Source organism: Babesia bovis, assembly GCF_000165395.2.
Source record: "Babesia bovis T2Bo chromosome 4 map unlocalized Chr4_1, whole genome shotgun sequence".
In the NCBI taxonomy this organism is placed as follows: domain Eukaryota; phylum Apicomplexa; class Aconoidasida; order Piroplasmida; family Babesiidae; genus Babesia; species Babesia bovis.
This window is the reverse complement of record NW_026261571.1, coordinates 746,567-765,660: the sequence shown is the minus strand read 5'-3', so window position 1 is coordinate 765,660 and position 19,094 is coordinate 746,567. Positions and strand designations below refer to the sequence as shown.

General features: G+C 41.0%; 7 protein-coding genes across 7 annotated transcripts; 5 read left to right on the top strand and 2 right to left on the bottom strand.

The window, feature by feature from the left end:
- Positions 1-37: 37 nt before the first annotated feature.
- On the top strand, positions 38-601 carry BBOV_IV007290 (uncharacterized protein; the record flags this gene model as incomplete). Its single annotated transcript, XM_001610603.2, has 1 exon — positions 38-601. One exon carries the CDS (start codon positions 38-40, stop codon positions 599-601), a length of 564 nt encoding a protein of 187 aa, XP_001610653.2.
- Positions 602-840: 239 nt separating this feature from the next.
- On the bottom strand, positions 841-3,389 carry BBOV_IV007280 (minichromosome maintenance family protein). The gene is made up of 8 exons (XM_001610602.2): positions 3,227-3,389; positions 3,130-3,189; positions 2,891-3,093; positions 2,622-2,853; positions 2,498-2,586; positions 2,060-2,462; positions 1,075-2,024; positions 841-1,040 (listed from the first exon to the last, which is right to left on the bottom strand). The coding sequence occupies exons 1-8, from the start codon at positions 3,386-3,388 to the stop codon at positions 842-844; spliced, it is 2,298 nt and encodes a 765-aa protein (XP_001610652.1). The 5' UTR covers position 3,389; the 3' UTR covers position 841.
- A 1,030-nt stretch (positions 3,390-4,419) lies between these two features.
- Positions 4,420-8,097, top strand: BBOV_IV007270 (uncharacterized protein). The gene is made up of 2 exons (XM_001610601.2): positions 4,420-7,956; positions 7,991-8,097. The coding sequence occupies exons 1-2, from the start codon at positions 4,535-4,537 to the stop codon at positions 8,073-8,075; spliced, it is 3,507 nt and encodes a 1,168-aa protein (XP_001610651.1). The 5' UTR covers positions 4,420-4,534; the 3' UTR covers positions 8,076-8,097.
- A 263-nt stretch (positions 8,098-8,360) lies between these two features.
- Positions 8,361-13,746, top strand: BBOV_IV007260 (uncharacterized protein). The gene has a single exon (XM_001610600.2). The coding sequence runs from the start codon at positions 8,419-8,421 to the stop codon at positions 13,696-13,698; it is 5,280 nt and encodes a 1,759-aa protein (XP_001610650.1). The 5' UTR covers positions 8,361-8,418; the 3' UTR covers positions 13,699-13,746.
- A 96-nt stretch (positions 13,747-13,842) lies between these two features.
- BBOV_IV007250 (putative tubulin gamma chain) lies at positions 13,843-15,659 on the top strand. Its single transcript, XM_001610599.2, has 7 exons — positions 13,843-14,067; positions 14,105-14,239; positions 14,275-14,736; positions 14,775-14,993; positions 15,027-15,263; positions 15,299-15,366; positions 15,406-15,659. The coding sequence occupies exons 1-7, from the start codon at positions 13,969-13,971 to the stop codon at positions 15,545-15,547; spliced, it is 1,362 nt and encodes a 453-aa protein (XP_001610649.1). The 5' UTR covers positions 13,843-13,968; the 3' UTR covers positions 15,548-15,659.
- Positions 15,660-15,753: 94 nt separating this feature from the next.
- Positions 15,754-17,437, top strand: BBOV_IV007240 (putative seryl-tRNA synthetase). The gene has a single exon (XM_001610598.2). The coding sequence runs from the start codon at positions 15,829-15,831 to the stop codon at positions 17,335-17,337; it is 1,509 nt and encodes a 502-aa protein (XP_001610648.1). The 5' UTR covers positions 15,754-15,828; the 3' UTR covers positions 17,338-17,437.
- An 86-nt stretch (positions 17,438-17,523) lies between these two features.
- Positions 17,524-19,024, bottom strand: BBOV_IV007230 (RNA 3'-terminal phosphate cyclase family protein). The gene is made up of 2 exons (XM_001610597.2): positions 18,816-19,024; positions 17,524-18,631 (listed from the first exon to the last, which is right to left on the bottom strand). The coding sequence occupies exons 1-2, from the start codon at positions 18,948-18,950 to the stop codon at positions 17,555-17,557; spliced, it is 1,212 nt and encodes a 403-aa protein (XP_001610647.1). The 5' UTR covers positions 18,951-19,024; the 3' UTR covers positions 17,524-17,554.
- Between the last annotated feature and the right edge of the window lie 70 nt (positions 19,025-19,094).

The window sequence follows — 19,094 nt, the reverse complement described above, 5'->3', positions numbered from 1 at the left end:
TAATTATACACCAATTTTCTTTTGTATGTGGACTAGTATGGACGAATGTGTAGACGATGAATATGACCTTGAGCTGGGTGTTGCCCTGTCACTGTCCCAGGCAGAGGCTGCAAGTGACGGGAAGCCTGTTCTACCGCTTGTACGGCGCAAAATACTGCCAGCAGTGACAGTTGCTCCAGGCAATAAGAAGCTGCTATCTAACATACACCGGGATGACAAGAAAATGGCCAAACATATAGACAACGTCATAAAGAAAGCCTTCCACACACTTCAGGTTATAGGCGGGGCAGAGCAAACTTCTAGTGACCACATAGATGTGGAAACTTTGGAAATCGCATTAACTAGGTTAGGATACCCAGTGGGTACAATGGAGCTCCAGCAGATGTTACACTGCTACATATCGGATCAACCCTCTGGAGCCATTTTGGATGACTATACCCTCTACACTCGCGAAACCGTGAATGGTCGTAACATAAACTCCGAGTGGCATCCACCATGTGCCACTCCTGTAGGCTCCATTGATCGGATTAGCATCGACGTTTTTCGTGACATATTTTTAGATTGCAACCTTCGTATGGAGAAGAACGGTATTATATACTGATACGTAAATTGAGACAGAGTCTCAAGTGTTTAACTTATTACTCGTACTAGTGGCAGTATACTTCATTAAAAAGCACGATTTACGATAGTAGTATTTAATATAGCAGACTGACTCAATCAGACAAATTGTTCACGTGATACACCAGAATGGAATAAATAAATGTACAAATATATTGATGTTTAGTGGCGGTAGTCAAATAGGCTCCACTCATTGCGATGTGTTTGATAATATGCACCGTTATCATTGCTCCAAATCTTCGGGGAAGGCGATATGCGTATCGCCCTTACCAACGAGCACGACGGCCATGCGAGAGTACTTTTCAATTGCGTCCTTAAGGTCCTTGTGCTTGAGACCAGTGGATAGTACCTGCTGCTCAAGCTCACGTATTGGCATCCAACCGTCCCAATCAGCCTGCTGTTTAAGCTCATCACGACGACGTCTATAAAATGTTACGAATGAATAAGCAAGCTTACCTCAAAAGGTGCATCACCTGCGCAGTGCCGCTCTGCCTTTTGTGTGACAGTCGGTCATTCCTAGCCTCTGTAAGGCTAATCTTCATTTGTTCGCTGAGCCTAACAGCCTCCTCGAAATCGGACATTTCAACAGTATTGCTGAAGCGCAAACGTGCCATAGCTTGGCATAAGCGTAAGATAGCAAGCATACTACGTGGAGTGGTGTATGTAAAGCGCTCATCGTTATACGTCTCGTTATCCAACTCTTGGTGGCGTACATTGACATACCATTCCGATACCTTTTCGACAATCGACTGCGACATGGTAGGCTCAAACTCCTGAGCCATCTTGATGTATGTTCGCATCAACTCCTTGTCTACCACGGCATACTTAGGAGTCAACTCCTGGGAAACCCCTTTAACGAGATTAACGACGTGTTCGGCCAACTGTGCGTCTTTACCACGGTCCACACGATCGAGCATGAGAAATTGCAAATCAAAACGTGTAAGAAGTGCAGCAGGCAGATTCATGTTGTGAAATACCGTTTTTCGCACGTCATATACGCCGTTAATCGGGTTAGCAGCAGCTAGTACAGCAGATCTTGCAGGCATAGTAGTACAGTGCCCAGCCTTAGCTATGGATACAGTCTGCTGTTCCATGACCTCGTATATAGCAGAGCGGTCATAGTCGTCCATCTTATCAAACTCATCGATACAGCATAATCCCAAATCTGCCAAAACAAGCGCACCACCCTCAAGAGCAGTTTCGCCAGTCTGCGGGTCCTTGACAATGGCAGCAGTCATACCAGTGCTGCTGCTACCCTTTCCAGTGGTATACACACCACGTGATGATATTAGACACACTTTCTTCAACAGCTGGCTCTTCGCCACACCAGGGTCACCAAGCAGCAATATATGAATAGAACCACGAATTATCCCACCGTCCTTCTTCTCACGGGTAACACCACCGATCTGATAATGGATATATAGACTATATATTAAACTACCAATTGCAGTAACAGTGCCTTTTTGACGTCCTCATGTCCATAAATCTCAGGTGCGATTGAATAAGCTAAGCGCTCGTAAAGATCAGGGTCACGACGTAATGCTTCAATACGCCTGGCCAAATCAGAGTCAGAGCTCTTATTGGCATCCAAAACCTTCTTCTGGTGCTCTATAGAAACAACGCGGAAAACCTTCTCCGCTAATAAAGCATGGCGTTGTGGGTTATGGGAGGTGGGTACAACTGGCAACAGTATGCCATACATAAGCACAGAGTCACCAGGACGCACAGATTGAGTAAGCTCCCCAAATAACTCACACTTGAGTGATTTTGGCAGTTCACCCTCTGAAAGATGGTATAGGGGCTCCTGTACACGCAGCTCTTGGTACTTGTCGAATTTGCTCAGCCTGGAACGATATGGTCAATAGGAAAGGTATATTACCTGGGATGGAACTTAAGAGTGCCCCTGGTGTTGTTACGCGTGATGCAGTCGACACAGTCAGTGATAGGTAGAAAGTTGGGTCCTTGAATCTACAGCATATGTGGACCAATGTATACCGACTCACAGCCTTGTAGGTGTGACTATGGCAACTGTCACACTCATAAGTAGCAACCTGGACACGTGGCTTCAGTAAACCAACACGAGTTACGTCAACCTCTATCAAACTTAAACAACCAATATAATCAGCGTTCACAGTCTTCATCTTCATTACGGAATCGGATGAACCGGGAATGAGCCAAATTTCAAAATTGGAGTACAGATAAACAGGCAACTTGCTCTGCTTCATTCGACGCTCCCTGATGACTAGATGGATAAATCATTAATTGGACCAACCTTAATTCATCCACAGAGTCCAGAACATCGGGATTCTGGTTATGACGACCAGGACTTAACCTGTAAGGATCATGCTCTTCAACATTCCGTTCAATGCCTTCTAGACACGCATCAGCGGCCGCGTACATGAGTTCTAAATAACGATATGCATTGAGCATCAGACCCTCGTAAACTTGGTGTTCATTCGTATCCTTCAGGAAGTGCTATATAAAATGAATATATAACTACCAAACATTTACCTGCCGTATGTCATCAAGGTACACCCTCAAAATATTACTCTTTCGGTTCTTAATCTCTTGCTAAAGTAGATATTATATCCAAAAGAAGCAACATTACCAGCTGGTTCATGTAGCGATGATCGCCCCAAACAAGAGGTATAGAATCACTATCGCTGTTCTCAGTCGGTATAGAAAAGGTTTGAAAAAATTTAGACAACGCCTTAACATGAGCTCCCATAAGAGAGACGCGTTGCTGCGCCTCTTCCGAAGTAAGCTCCATCTTTAGGAAGGATACAGGAATGACACCTTTATCGCGATATAACGGTTTAGTGTGATTCTAGAGTAACCATTGTCCTGTTTGTAATATAATCTCAATGGAATATATTATTATGTTCTATAATAATCTAATTCTAGGTGGAATTATTATGTGTAATGGGGAAACAGAGATTCCAAGGTGTGTTTCAAAATTTAAGTACTCAACATCACCAGAAATATGACGAAATAACATTAATATACTCCCTGGCAATGCTGATATTAGAAGACAGTCTTTGTGCTGTTAGTAAGGCCAAGAATTGCCTTGCCATATCACATTGTCTAATAGACTCTATTTAAAAAACATATTTTTACTACAGTACAATTGATATACCATTACGTGTGTTGATTAGAGTTCATCGTATATTATATATATACAGCTTGGGTTTGTTTTTACAAAATGGGTACAACCTTTTTATACTAAGATAATGAAGTATTCCAAACGTAGTTATTCAAAAATGCCCCTCATCTGCGAAATACACAGATGTAGGATTTCTTTTCCACAAATGAAGAACAGAGTTGATAAATGGTCATACAATGTAAGTTATACATTGCTATGCAAACGAAGCAAATGTTACCGAACTGCCGGGATACTAACCAGCCGATAACAACGCTCAATAGCAATGCGTATACGAGCTATAGCTTTAAAGTATATCCTTTTGGCTGTAGAGAAGAATATTGCAGCTAACATGGGGTGTCACAAGGAAAATATCTTTCACCAAGGGTGACCATACCAACAAAGATAAGTGTGGTTGATCTTAACATAATTAGACTTATCTTTTATAAGATAAAGTGTTATTCCGACTGTTTCAACCAGATCACTGATCGTTGCTTGTAAAATATTGGCAGATTCACTTTGGCACCTGTCTATTCACTTTAAGACAAAAGTCTTGTATGACTCAAAAGTGGACTTTATTTGGAATGTGCACCTCTAAAACAACCCAATACAATGGGAAGGCGTCGAGGTAACAGCATAAATTTAACCCCTGAAGAGATTGTCATTGCACAGGCCCATTTATTCTATCCTAGAGCAAGAAGGCCTAGTAGTCCTCAATCGAATCATGAACACAGAACGCCATCCAATATAAATAATTCAACACTTACAAATGGTATAATGGATTCTGTAAGAACGAATTCGATACCACGTAGTGGTAGCACTGAACAACATAGTTCTTCCCGTCGCTCCATGAGTAATACCAGACGTGTATATTTCAGTTCACCACTGGAAACTACAAACAATGCCGAGGAGCGCTTTAATTTAGTAAATGGATTTCAAAATCATTGTAATGGGCAAAACACAGATGAATCATCTCCTGAGGCAATTAATGAAGGGTTGTCTAATGAAGTTCAGCTGGTTAATGCGGACGACCCTGGCAAGCAAGATTCTGATTTTGAAGATATTATACATAACGATGCAACGCATTTAGGTGTATCAGTAATAACATTGGGTCCGAGATTAATATTGGATGACGAAGATGATGGAGAATCCTCTGTTAGACACGCTCATTTAATAACCCAGGGCAATATTGAAGATGTTATGGAACACGATGCCTGCATATTACCGGGTATGGAGGACATTGACGCTAAAGTATATCCACATGTTTCTGTATTAGAGGATGACCAAGAAACAACAGTATCACCGGTTGTGGATGGAAATATGGAAGCGTGCCTAGACAGTATTTATGACTTTCCACCGGAAAGGGATGGGCCCGAGATGGCTGAAACTAATATTGCTGAGGATTCTTTAATAGACCGAAGCTGGGAGAATGGAGAAACATCTGAAGATGGATTCGATAACACATGCTCGGTTAAGCCGGTAGTAGCATTTGGCGGTAACGAGGTCACCTCAGTTGATGGTAACTCCTTGGCGATATACCAGAACTTGAATGATAGCGATAGCATAGGAGTAATCAACAAGGCTGACCGTGGAATGGTTACTAGCCAGGTAGACTCTAGCAGTGACTACAAAACAGCAATTGATTACGATGAATGCAGCTATAATAATGCAGCAACTGTTATAAATATTGTGGAATGCGACTATATCTCCCAGGATCAAATGAAATCCTTGACAGAGTCGCATAAGGATGCGGTGCGATACATGAAGACCAGGGAAATGAATAGATACTATACCTTGGATATCCATAGTTGCTCATGGGTCACCTGCGCTGTTAATAGTTTGGTGTTTATTAGTCTAGTGTCGACCACACTGCTTCTATCACATATCCTTAAACAGATTTACGCGCAGCCGGAGTTTGCCATTCACGAAAGTATTGGTGATGCTATATGCGAGGTCGCATTAATGGATTTGTGCATATCCATTTCATTGCTGGCTGGTACTTTGGTCAACTTATACTGCTTCGGCAGTCACTCGATATATTACAGGATGGTTGTGACCACTCTAGGGCTATTTGTACTTTTCGCTATCATCGTTGTAGAGTACCTGTTATCGTTGTTCCACGTTATAGGAAATGATAAAAACATAGCTTCCCATATGGGTTGGTTTTTGGACCTCCATTACAACATATGCATTGGTCGATTTTGCTCATACAATCTAGTGTCACTCCTGTATAAGGTGGTCCTTGCATTCTTCAATATATGGATCTTGTTTAACCGGTTCATATTGCCACATTTACTTGTGAGATTTGCCGAAGCCGATAGTCGTAGAATAAAGGTGGCGTCCATTGATAGATGTAACATAGCAGTGCCTAACCACCCCGTCTTCTCTGATCGCCATGGCACAACTTCAGTTGTAGGTTACATTGTAAATTTCGACTACATGGGTGATCTTGGGTTTTTATGGAAAGCAATAGCGAATATACTGGGACTTTCGACTAGGAATGCTCACCCATCAGGAATGATTTATCAATACGTAGGCCAACTAAATAAGGATCTTCGGCCGCATGGTTATGGTTTGTGGCAAGGAGCAAGCTCTTATGGCGAAGTTCTCATAGGTTATTGGGAACATGGATTACCCTTGGGCACGTTCAAAAGTATGGAATATAAAACGCGTTCAACATCTAGCCAGATAATGATGGGATGGGTGAAGTGCCCCCTTGGGGGAGGTATTACTATGGGAGTTGCAGCTGTCGAAATGTGCACGAAAAACAACGGATACCATTTATTACCAAGGGTAACTAAATATAGAGCTGAGATATTCGACGAGGATACCGTAAGTGAAGGAGTGATTAAGGAAGCTGGGACCCTGGAAGAGATATCAGATATTGGTGTAGAGTACCCTCAAAACGATGATGTCATCCTTCGGTTATATAAAGTCTATAGAAATCTGGTTCCGTTTGATTTCGGCGATTGTAGCGCGTATCTGCGCGATTGTAAGAAAAGGAATGGTGTATTCGGAAACTTCAAGTCACGGTTGTGTAATATGTTGACCAACAGGCCGGGTGTCACCCAACTTGGCCGAGTATTTAAATCGATTTTTAAAACATTGGAACACAACACCCCTTCTTTTGTAGAGATATCAAGCGCCAAAATATCAATATCCACTGATACCTGCCTTAACCTTTATGTCGATGGCTATGTTCCATTCGATGTAACATTTGACAGCGATTTGAGTCCACTGGCTTATAAAAAGAATCAAAGTATGTCGCTTAAAGTGGATGAAAACTATGATGGTATCAAAACTGGATTGCCGAAACCTACTCTCCTGAAGCCCACTGTGGAACCTGTGCTTATTATCCCCGGTTGGAAGAAACGTGGGTCCTATAAGAGCCCTGAAGTCTGTGTTTTCATACACGGCCCTCATAGTTCTAGCGAAAAGTCGTTACAGGATATAGCACAACTCTACTGCTCCTGCAACTATCCACAATATGTAAAGCCTATATTTTTTGGTTGGCCTCCTTTTTGTAGCGTGTCCAAGAAGGATTCACCGAAATATGAAGAGTCATTAGACGGCTGCAAGGAAGCTTTAGAGCGGTTTTTGAGAGCACTGTTGATGAACAGTATAACTGATATACACTTGGTAGTGGACACCAGTGCCGTGTCTATATTCCTGGAGACTTTTGCACTAATCACCAACATGAAAGATTCGTATTGTATTTTCCGCGGTGTGAATGATTACAGTGAGATGAGTGTGAAGTGTCTAAATCTACTGACAGTCACGTTGATGTTCCCTGAATGCAATATGGAAAGGTTTGTTAACGCTCTCTACATGCCTCTCAGGAAACACTGCGATATTGTTACTGTATATGGATATACAGCCACATCTAAGTGGTGGAAGTACTTTTTGGATCCAACTAAACATTTCATGTCCAAGAATATCACATCATTTTGGACCCAACGTAAGGCTGGGACACCTAATATTTCGATGGACCATAAGCTGTATATTGACGGGTCTCCTACGTTAGGTTCAATTACATTGCCTCCGATATCAACATCCATTCCATCTGATAACGATTGTTTAGACGAAGAAATTATATGGCTGGACGTGGATTGTATCGACGTCACGTGGTTGTCGTCACTATCGACTGCTAGTAAATGTAATAGGTGGCAATATTGCAAAGAAATCGCTGACGATCTACGGTAAGTATATATATCTTGTTTAATTATGCAGTAGGGAGTTAATAGTTTGTCGCAAGAGAGCCAAAGACAGGATCACCATCCTGGACCGGGTTGTTGGTAACATCTGGGTCCACAAGTAACGGGTTAGAGCTATCAAGGGAAACATATTTGTGTTAGCTTGACATATATCATAGCATACATATGTTCTGTTATCTTATTGCAAGATTTTGTAGAAGATACGGTGCCAAATGGAATTTTCCTTTCCCCTTCCTTGGGTACCAAAGGGACAAACTCAGTCGTCAACCTTGGGAATTTTTATCACAGAAGATCGGTGCATTTCATCACAATGTTAACCTGTCAATGTCATTAAATAGTTAATACAGTATAGAGTAAAATTTTGAAAACTTTGCTGTTGCGTCTTATTTAGTATAACATAGTTTTTAGTAGCCTCAGCAACAAAAATAAGACGCCGATACTATTATCATGGTGTCTTTTGTGTACATAATTATCACATTACTAATAGAGTTCATAAATGTACCGATTGAATCTGCAGCTGCCGGGTTCAATGAAAACCTGGGCTTACGCATTGGTGCGGGAACTTTTGGAGGAACATATTCAAATGATGGAGCAGGTTATTCGGGATACTCAGCGTTTGGTCAAACGGGATTGCAAGGTGAAATGCCAGTAGCTCTCTATCCCGATGATCTGCAAAAAATGAAAGCAAAATCTGAAACACCGGCAAAGAAGCGCATTAGAAAACAACCATATATTGACACTTCAAATGCATTGCATGACGACTACTTGTCTTACAAGAACACGATTTCAACTCCGCCGAAAACCGTTGATGCATACACGGCTCCAACATATAACTCTTATGGATACAGTTCACCGACATATCCTTCCACGGATTATTCGATGCAAGGAAATGCATCGTCATACACACCATCGGCACCTCAAACGGTAGAACGGCCTTTGATCGTGGATTTACCGGATACGCTGCTACAGCAGAGCAATGGAAATGCATCTGCTCCAAGTATTATCAACGTGGCACAGCCAAGTGCTAAAGAACCAATGGTGGTAATGCCAATAGGAACTAATCAAGCTGCAGCGGCAACAAAAACACCTGCTGTTGACAATGATGTCATCAACCGTGAATTGAAGGCACTTAACATACCATACCAAATACCAGCCAATGAAAAAAGTACAGTTGCACCAACACCACTTCCAGCTGCCCCGGTTATTATTGCGGATACTGCAAGTCTCAAACCTGCTGAAACAAATAACAATATAAAAGCAACTGGAAATGCAATGGTGCTTGACTTCAATGTATCAAAAGGTCAAGCATCCGTGGAACCAAGGTTTCATCTAACAATAAAATGTGAGAATTGTGCAATGGATAAAGATCAAGGAGCTGCTAAGTCTAATTCTGGTATTAGTGAGAAACCCAATGGAGAGCAAGGTGATATGGATCCACCTACAGGTGAGCACCACGGACATCATCATCATCATCACCACCATCACCATGATTCCGATAATGATTCTAAAGACAGTAACGCTAAATCAAAAGACGATCAACCTAGCAAAACCGATGAAAGCTCAAAAGAAACTGAAGCGTCCAAAAATGAAACTAGCAATACATATGAAGAACCGGATAAACCAACACCAAAAAACAACAAAACAGCTACTAATTCTAATAAAAAGAAATCTCGAGGCAAGAAAAAAGGGTTCTTTAAGAAAATTGTTGAACATATTATACCACCTCAAAATGTGGATGAAGAGGAAACGAAATCCAACGATGAGGAGGCTGCAGCAGATGCTGATGAAGACCGCACTTCATTCATTGAGTTAGGATCGGGAACCAAAGTCTCTATAAAAGATAGATTATATGACTCTATATCGTTAAATCTACCAGTAACTGGAATTGGCGGAGTAGAAGAAAGAGATACCGAATATCCCTCCTCACCAACAGTTCTAGAAGATCCTGAAGAATTTGGTAGACAGGGTTCTTTACGCGCATTGAGGGATATTGATGCCTTCACGTCATTGTTAGAAACATCAGAAGAAGTAACAACGCCACCTACGGGAGAAACAGCAACTCAACCAACCGAAGAAATACCAACTCCACCAGCAGAAGAGTCAACAGCACAGGAGGATAATTCCCCAATCGCTAAGTTCTTTTCTAACCTGTGGAACACCATAACAGGATGGTTCACATCATCTAGTGAGCCTGAAGTTAAAGATGACTCCGGTAATGATGATGCTAAGAAGGCATCAGATTCAGCCGTAGTAGACGCTACTCAAAACAAAGATGCAGCGGATCTTACGGATACAAAATCAGAAGCATACGTAAAGGCTACGGCAAATATCAATACCAACAATGACGGTTCCATATTTAGTGATCAAACTAATGACACGTCGATTGATCCTAGCTATCCATTGCCAATAACGCCCAATACTACAGAGTCCCCTAACTCAATAACTAATGATGGTAAAGACTCCAGGGGGACAACAACAGTTAATGTCGAATCGAAGGAAACGACTACACCCATTTCTAATACAGCTGAATCAAAGGACCTAATAACACAGGTATCAACTGAATCTAAGGATCCCGACATGTCAAAGCTGACAGTAATTTCAAAAGTATCCAGTGTTGTACCCAAAAATGATAACGAATATTCATCTAAGAAGACTAAGCGAAAGAATAGGTTACGCAGGATCGGTGTCGTAAACGGAGTTCAAGAAGATACTATAACTGTTTCCGGGTTATCACTAATAGAAAAGCAGGCTGAAAAGTCTATAGACATGAATATTCAAAATGTTGACAATGCTTCATTTCTAGAAAGTAAAGAACGACCTATTGACAATACTTACCGCCATAATGGGTTCACCGGCTTCTTTTCCAACATGTTCAATACAATACTAGGGTGGTTTCAACCAGCAATTAACACAACAAAAGATGACACAACAACTAACGAAACGAGAGAAATGACTACCAATAATGGTACAACGTTAGATAGCAGTAAACAAGCTGAATTAACCGCACCACTGGACAAATCCCTTCCAACAAAGTCTGAAACAGAAGAAGCAGACAATAAGGGAGTGATTTCCGAACTTACTCCATCTTATAATGAAGAAAAGCGTATCGGTAATTTACCTTTAAAACAGAATTTTGCGACTATCAATGAAATAAAGGATGTTTCGGAAAGTGCACCAGAATTTTCATTTATACAAATGGATGATGAATATCATCGGAGAGGCCTATTAAGACGATTCTGGGATAAATTAGGTTCGTTATATAAAAGATCAAGGAGAAACAAATACAAAGTGATTAAAGTACCAACTGGGGAAACTGATTCAATGGATATTGATTTCAACCCCAAAAAGTATCTTGGTAAATTCAAGAAATACAATAAACGTGTTGAATCACTACGCGGACCTTCATTCCTAGAAACCAGCGACAACGATTCGATAAAGGATGCCTTGTTGGATGGAAACAAAGATACTGAAACTCTGCCTTCATCATTAGAGACCATATATAACGATAAATTGAAAGATTTGTCTATTGTTACAGAGTTAAATGATCAAATAGACGATAAAGATAGTGCAGTTGGTGGTATAATCTCTTCACCTCTTAGTAAATCTGAAGCAACAGATGTTATTACAGGACTTGCACCACTTGATAAAGGCGATAAAGCAATGGTATTAGATGATGCTATTCAAACTGCGGACGATATAAAAAATGCTAACGGCGCACTCTACGTGGTAAATGAATCGAGTGACGGAGATGACCTTATAATTATAAAGGACGAAAATGTGAAAGGAAAAAAGACATCTAAAAATGGATTGGATTCCTCTACAGCTATGAAAGAAAGTATGGCACAGAAAAACGAAAAACGGCCAATCGTCGATAAACCAAAGCGTGAAGCTTTCCTAAAGTTCGTTGATCAGATGGCGAGCGCCATAGAATACCTATTTAATACCGACACTACGCCAGTATCCAGTGGTATATTGGGAGACATGGTCTCTGATGACACTCAAGAAGAACAGCCTAAGAAGATAGCTAAGAATAAAAAAGGAGCAGCTGAAGTTACTATACGAAGAAAAGTTGAAACTCCCGTTTTCGTAGCAGATCAACTTCCCGAAGAGAAAGGATTTGATTCCACTATGAAGGACATGGAAGTCTTAAACGACATCGATACCAATTTGCATGACATTGTGGATGGCAAATTGTCGAAGTTACTGAATGGTGATAAGACAAATGTTGATAAATTGCTATATTACCTGCCCACGCTTGCCGATGCGTTGAATGATTCGATTAACGAAACTGATCTTTCAAGTGAAACGTCAAAGGAAATAGTAAACAGCGAGATTAACACAAACAAAAAAGAAGGTAACAAAGAACTCTATACCAAGGATAGTGATTATATGACGAAAACGGGTAGCAATGACTCCGAATCTAGCAAATCAACAAAAGAGCAAACTTTGTTACAAGATAACAGTGATTCTACGAAAGGCACTAGCATAGCATCCTCAAAGACGATAAGTGAGAATGTTGATACTCTGGAACCGAAGTCCAATGTAAGTAATGATGGACCTACTCTGTCAGACACTTCGGTACAGGCAAACAAAACATTGACGAAAGAAAGTGCCAAGAAATCAAAATCGCTTAGAGGCTCTATTTTAAATGAGGAAGAGCTAAATAAAGCTACAGGCACAACAAATTCAAAGTCTTCTGAAAAGGATATTAATATTAACCAAAGAGATGTATCTTCGAACAAGGAAGCCTCAACCAAGATAGAGAAGAAAGAAGTGATAAGTGAATTGAATAGCATGTATGAGGGAAAGAAAGACGATGTAGTACAAGTGATGACATCAAACGATCTCAAAGATTCCTTAGCAAGTGAAGTAGCTAAACCAGATGGAAGTGTAACCACAAAGCAGGATTTATTATCGGTTAGTACAGAGAAAGCATTGACACCGTTGCCTACAGTTAAGGAGGGAAATGTAGAAACCTTAAAAAATATGAATGAGATGGTCACAAAGGAGATCACTCTATCTGACGGAATGAATACGGATACACTACCAATCGCAACAGATGCTGTGAACAATCCTGGCCTTTCAGAACAAAGTGTAAAGTCAACTGTCGATCCTGCATTTAATGATTCTTCGCCGTCAACGAAAGACATGATCTCGGATACAGCTAACTATACTGCCGATGATTACAACGCGAAAGGACAGCGTTCTTCCACGCCAAATGTAGAACCCATTGGAATAGATAGCATCACTGATACAACTCTTCAACAAGAGGTCCAGGATAACATTAAAAATGCAAGCAGAGAAGCTACACAATCAATCATGGAACAGAAGTCTACAAACAACGAAACACTAATAAAGGGTATCGCTGACGCAGCAACTGATGGAAAACAACTCAAATCTAAGAATAAGAACTCAAGCAAAAATACGACACAACAACCGATCGTTGTTATAGTAAACGCAAACTCCAACGCTGACCCCGGAAAAAAGGTAGAAACTGGCGACAACGAGGCAACGGATGACGTTTTAGCTAAATTAGTCCTTGAAATAGCAAAGAAAGAAATTAAAAGGCAAAAGAATAATAATATCAACTATGCAACCGCAGGTGATGTACCACTAAACGGAATGTTAAAGGAAGACAAGGTATTAGACATGGAAGATGGTTTTGGAGACGAGAGTTTAAAGAAACACATGGTAGGATACCTACGACAATTTGTAAATACAGCTTAAATATATATAATATTTTAATCAAAAAACCCATACACATTAATTTTTAAAAACATTGTATATATGAATGTGATACATGAATATATACCTACGTTATATGGATGTGTTAATGTCACCCAATAACGAGAAACGCGAATTAATTGAAGTACATAATATTATACGGTTGTGTGTACCGAAATTACACACATTTGACCTATATGGGCTGTGCTCTTGGTATTGGATTCTGCTGTCGCTCCGAACAGTATTCCGCCCCTTGATACATATGTTGTGACGATGCCGAAAGAAATAATCACACTGCAAGTTGGCCAGTGCGGTAACCAAATAGGTATAGAATTCTGGAAGCAGCTCTGTGCTGAGCACGGCATTGACCAGGTAATGTTATCTAGAACCTTCGCTAATCCATAACCAGGAAGGGCATGTAATTGGGAACCAAAATTATCACCATGATAGGAAAGATGTCTTCTTTTATCAGGCTGATGATGAGCATTACATCCCAAGGGCGGTACTTTTCGACCTTGAACCTAGGGTGGTCCATGGAATCATGGTAGGTTACAACTTGGAAATGATATTTTCCCTCAGACATCTGAATACCAGCGACTTTATAACCCAGAGAACGTATTTCTTTCAAAGGATGGAGGTGGTGCTGGAAACAACTGGGCAAGAGGATATGCCACTGCCGATAGAGTGCAGGATGAGTTATTTGATATTATCGACAGAGAAGCCGATGGTTCTGACTCACTAGAAGGTTTCGTTCTTTGCCATTCTATTTCTGGTGGTACTGGAAGTGGTATGGGAAGTTACCTTCTAGAAAGTCTAAATGAAAAGTATCCCAAGAGGCTTATACAGACTTACTCTGTATTCCCTCACCTCACCACTGAGACCAGTGACGTGGTTGTTCAACCCTACAACAGCATACTAACGCTAAAACGTTTAACCCTGAACGCGGACTCTGTCGTTGTACTCGACAATGCTGCACTCAATCGCATTTTAGTGGAGAAATTAAAAGTCACAACTCCATCAATACAAGAAACAAACACATTAGTGAGTGATTACATTATGTATACACTATTTTTGCTTAGGTATCTAATGTAATGGCTGCATCCACCGCCACACTGAGGTATCCGGGACCCATTAACAATGACTTACTGGGCCTCATGGCCTCACTCATCGCAGTGCCTCGTTGCCATTTTCTCATCACATCTTATACTCCATTAACACTACAAAAGCACGTTTCATCAATACAGAAGACCACTGTTCTTGACGTTATGCGTCGTTTATTCCAAACACAGAATGTGATGGTATGTCTATATATTCGTATACATAAAATGCAGATGTCTGCCCCTATGAAAGATGGCAAATATATGTCAGCGCTAAATGTAATCATGGGCGACGTGGATCCGACAGAAATACACAAGAGCCTGCAGAGGATTAGGGAGCGGAAGCTAGTGGAATTTATCAAGTGGAACCCAGCATCTATCCAAGTAGCGCTATCCAAACATTCACCATACGTACCACAACAACACAAGGTGTCAGGACTGCTACTGGCAAATCACACTTCGATAGCCGGGGTAAGCTATAGGTAACTGCAGCACATAGTTCGCAGTTATTTCAACGCTGTATACAACAATTTGATAAACTCTACAGTAGAAGAGCGTTTTTGGACAATTATAAGTAAGCTTAAATGCCATATAGATCATATTGGTACAACAGGAAAGAAGCAATGTTCAGTAGTCCGGATGGCCAGGGTAATTTCGAAGAAATGGAACATTCCCGCGACATCTCTCAATTGCTCATAGACGAGTATAAGAGAGCTGAACAAGATGATTTCTTTGACTTGGGATGTCAACTTTAGTAGATATGTTCATTGAACAAGTCATTGGCAAATTGACAAAACTATCGTGACCTATATAGTTATAAATCAAACCGAAGCGCGCATCGGGTTTTGTCCAACAACTATATATACTTATTCAATCAAAATATTTTAATTTGTGTCGCATCCTTGAAGTACTTGAACTATTAGTCTGACGTTAATAGTGCGTGACTACCCCCTATGCACATTTCGTTCCGCTCTATTGGACAACTATTGTTTTGGATACATCATTTTGCCTCGTCTCTATATAGAACAAAGTTAAAATGGTACTAGATATCAAGTATTTCAGAAACAGCAACCTCCTACAGCTCCTCAGAGCCTCGGAATCACGTAGGTGTGTCGCCAACTCTATGGTCGACTCGGTGATCGCGGCAGACGAGGAATGGAAAAGAGCTAATCATGCTTATGAGCAAGCAAAGAGACATTATAACGAAATTTCAAAGAAAATTGGCATGGTTGTATCCAATAAAATCCCAGCGGTTGATGCAGATGGGAATTCTATCGAGAAATCGGTTCTTATAGAACAGCTAAAGGGAGAAGCCGAGAGCCACAAGTCAGAACTGGCAGATCTGTTAAATAAGGCAAATGCCCTTAGTAAAAATCGTGATGTGTTGCTGAGATCTGTTGGTAACATCGTATCAGAAGATACGGTAGCATCCAAGGATGAGGATGAAAATGCAGTTGTATCACATTGGGAACCATCAAAGTACGGTTGGGAAGATTATATCCAATCTCGTGATATAAAGGAGTACAGTACAACCGAGACTAAAACCGTGGGCGAACATGGTATACGTCTACCTCCATGGCCTGTATTAAGCCACTGTGATGTGATGCTTAACCTTAATGGAGTAAACCTTAAGAAAGGTATTGAGGTTGCCGGACACAGAGGCTATTACCTTAGGGGACAGTGCTGCTTACTTAACCTGGCCATAATACAGTACGGTATAGACTTCCTTACACGCAGGGGTTACGATGCAGTCATGCCACCTTATTTCATGAAGAAGGACATTATGCGCGAGTGTGCCGAATTAGGTGATTTCGAAGAGACTTTATACTGTATACCTCCATTGAGGCACAATGAAAGTAGTGCCAGCAATGACAACAATCATCCTAGCACAGAACTTAAGGATGAAGATTACGAACGTGAGAAGCTGTACCTGATAGCCACTAGCGAGCAACCTATTGCTGCGCTTCACAGGAATGAGACGTACTCAATAAAGGAGTTGCCCCTAAAGTATGCAGGTCTCTCCACGTGCTTCAGGAGGGAGGCAGGAGCACATGGTCGTGACCTAAGGGGAATTTTCAGGATACATCAATTCCAAAAGGTAGAGCAGTTTGTAGTCTGTGGCGCGGAGGATTCGTGGAAACATCATGATGAAATGATTAACATATCAAAGGAGTTCTACCAATCGCTAAATCTTCCCTACCGAGTGGTATCCATAGTGGCAGGAGCACTCAACAATGCGGCAGCAAAGAAATATGACCTCGAGGCATATTTCCCAGAAATGGCGGCATACCGTGAACTCGTGTCGTGTTCAAATTGCACTGATTACCAATCTTGCGACCTTAATACAAAATACTTTGAGAAAGACACGTCCCAGAGACAGCTCTGTCATATGTTAAATGGCACGCTGGTAGCCTCCCAGCGTACGTTATGCTGTATTCTGGAAAACTACCAAACACCACATGGACTTATTGTACCCAAGGTATTGGTTCCGTATATGGGCGGTGTGGAGTTCATTCCATATGCCGAAAAGAAAAACAACGAATAGATCACAGATGGGTTACTTCATTAATGTTGCTAGCGTATAGAATTACAATCAGGTGGAGTTGATAAATGTTTGTAGCATTGTAGATTACAACTAACATATGAAATTGATATATTCTACATTAACTGCATCCGCATTGCCCATGGATCTATAGAAACAATTTACATAATCAACTCACAGGTACACATGACCTTATGCAGTACAGCTAATAATCAACATATTAGAAGGTAGTTATACCACTATTGTGGAAGCTGCTGCCGACGCACTTAAGCAGTATTGAGTCCTCTTCTTCCTCGAATATGAATGTCACACCAAGAAACTGCTTTATTTTGCGGAGCATCTGGACGGAATAATCATTCATGCGTCCCATGCGTAGCACAGATATCTGATAATCTCCTGACATTGCCATGAATATCAATGGAAGATGCTGATGGGTTGTATCAAATACCCCTTTAAGCTGTATTTCTCCGAGTAACCTTCGTGCCACACTAGCTCCAATGGCCTCATAATGCTCATGAATGCTTGGAGTAACATCGTTGGGTGTTGCAGAAGGTTCAGGTTGCGATGACTTTCTTTGTGCGATCTCCAGTATCTTAGAAAGACTGGTATTGCCACTTATAGCAGGAACAGCGGGTTCCGTTGCTTGATTTTTTAGCGAGATAGTGTGATCTGCAGTGTAAACCACGTTGGTGCCTTCAGCAATCAGCGACACGGATATATAGGGCTGGGTTGCAGATTTTGGTGATACTAAATCAATGTAAATATTGTCACAAACTTGGCTGAGAACATGTTTACAACCGATAATAACGTTGGTACCCAAACTAGGCTGGAGGCAGCGTACCATCACACTACCCCGTATCTTCTTAACCTTACTCAACGTTGAAAAGTCCATAGGCGCAATCTGTACCAACGGACTGTTTGTAAACACTACTTCGAACGGCTCTTTAAACTTGAAGTCAACAGAAGTACAACCGATCTTACGTAAAACAAGGGTAGCGCTCGAACAAAAAGTTTCAAGCAAACTGTAATTGTTCACAAAATCCTCTTCTACCGCATCACCACCTTGGCGTATCAGGGTAATGTGAAAGGGCTCAGATGAAAACACAGACAGATAAACAAGTGGCTCCAGGTAGTAGGACAAGGGGGCTATAGGTGAACACTCAAATCTGAATTTGCCGCCTACAATACGACCAGGGTATATTTTTACCATATCCTTGTCCACTTCAATTCTGCCACCTTGAGTGACTTTGGCAAGTAAGTAAAGAAGTTGCGATTCATGAGTCAATAAAGAGCGTTTCTGCAAACGAATAACCGCTTTATTCAGCAACGTAATGCTAATTATAATGAATATAATACATTTGACTGTTCTATGACCAAATATCGTATTGAGTATATATGATGTAGACGCTTAACAATCATAGAATAACATTGATGTGATACGACCGGACAAATACTACGTTATCAAAACACAACCAACTTACATCTCTTATAATCACAGACGTATTCGAAATGAATCCGAGCACAGCAACAATACGTAAATGAGACAAAGAATCCAACTCAATCTCCTTCAGAAGACGCTCCTTCTTCACAACGGTTGTGCTACGAGTGGCTCCCATTCTCTAGATTAGATGTTTTATCTCACACACCGTATTTGTTAGCTACAATTACCACCAAATAGTCATCATGTTGCATTATTAATGATCATAGACCTTGAAATAAACTACCAAAATGCCACATGGTTACCACCCGCACAAAAACTT

Excerpts from the sequence above, each read along its gene's own strand:
- BBOV_IV007270 (XM_001610601.2), top strand. The coding sequence starts at position 4,535 with ATGGATTCTGTAAGAACGAATTCGATACCACGTAGTGGTAGCACTGAA. Across the intron at positions 7,957-7,990 it reads GAAATCGCTGACGATCTACG|GGAGTTAATAGTTTGTCGCA; the intron begins GTAAGTATATAT and ends ATTATGCAGTAG.
- BBOV_IV007280 (XM_001610602.2), bottom strand. The coding sequence starts at position 3,388 with ATGGAGCTTACTTCGGAAGAGGCGCAGCAACGCGTCTCTCTTATGGGA. Across the intron at positions 3,190-3,226 it reads ATCGCTACATGAACCAGCTG|CAAGAGATTAAGAACCGAAA; the intron begins GTAATGTTGCTT and ends TATCTACTTTAG. Across the intron at positions 2,854-2,890 it reads GACTCTGTGGATGAATTAAG|GGAGCGTCGAATGAAGCAGA; the intron begins GTTGGTCCAATT and ends TCTAGTCATCAG.
- BBOV_IV007240 (XM_001610598.2), top strand. The coding sequence starts at position 15,829 with ATGGTACTAGATATCAAGTATTTCAGAAACAGCAACCTCCTACAGCTC.
- BBOV_IV007230 (XM_001610597.2), bottom strand. The coding sequence starts at position 18,950 with ATGGGAGCCACTCGTAGCACAACCGTTGTGAAGAAGGAGCGTCTTCTG. Across the intron at positions 18,632-18,815 it reads CGTCTGTGATTATAAGAGAT|AAACGCTCTTTATTGACTCA; the intron begins GTAAGTTGGTTG and ends ATTCGTTTGCAG.
- BBOV_IV007260 (XM_001610600.2), top strand. The coding sequence starts at position 8,419 with ATGGTGTCTTTTGTGTACATAATTATCACATTACTAATAGAGTTCATA.
- BBOV_IV007250 (XM_001610599.2), top strand. The coding sequence starts at position 13,969 with ATGCCGAAAGAAATAATCACACTGCAAGTTGGCCAGTGCGGTAACCAA. Across the intron at positions 14,068-14,104 it reads CTGAGCACGGCATTGACCAG|GAAGGGCATGTAATTGGGAA; the intron begins GTAATGTTATCT and ends ATCCATAACCAG. Across the intron at positions 14,240-14,274 it reads GGGTGGTCCATGGAATCATG|ACATCTGAATACCAGCGACT; the intron begins GTAGGTTACAAC and ends ATTTTCCCTCAG.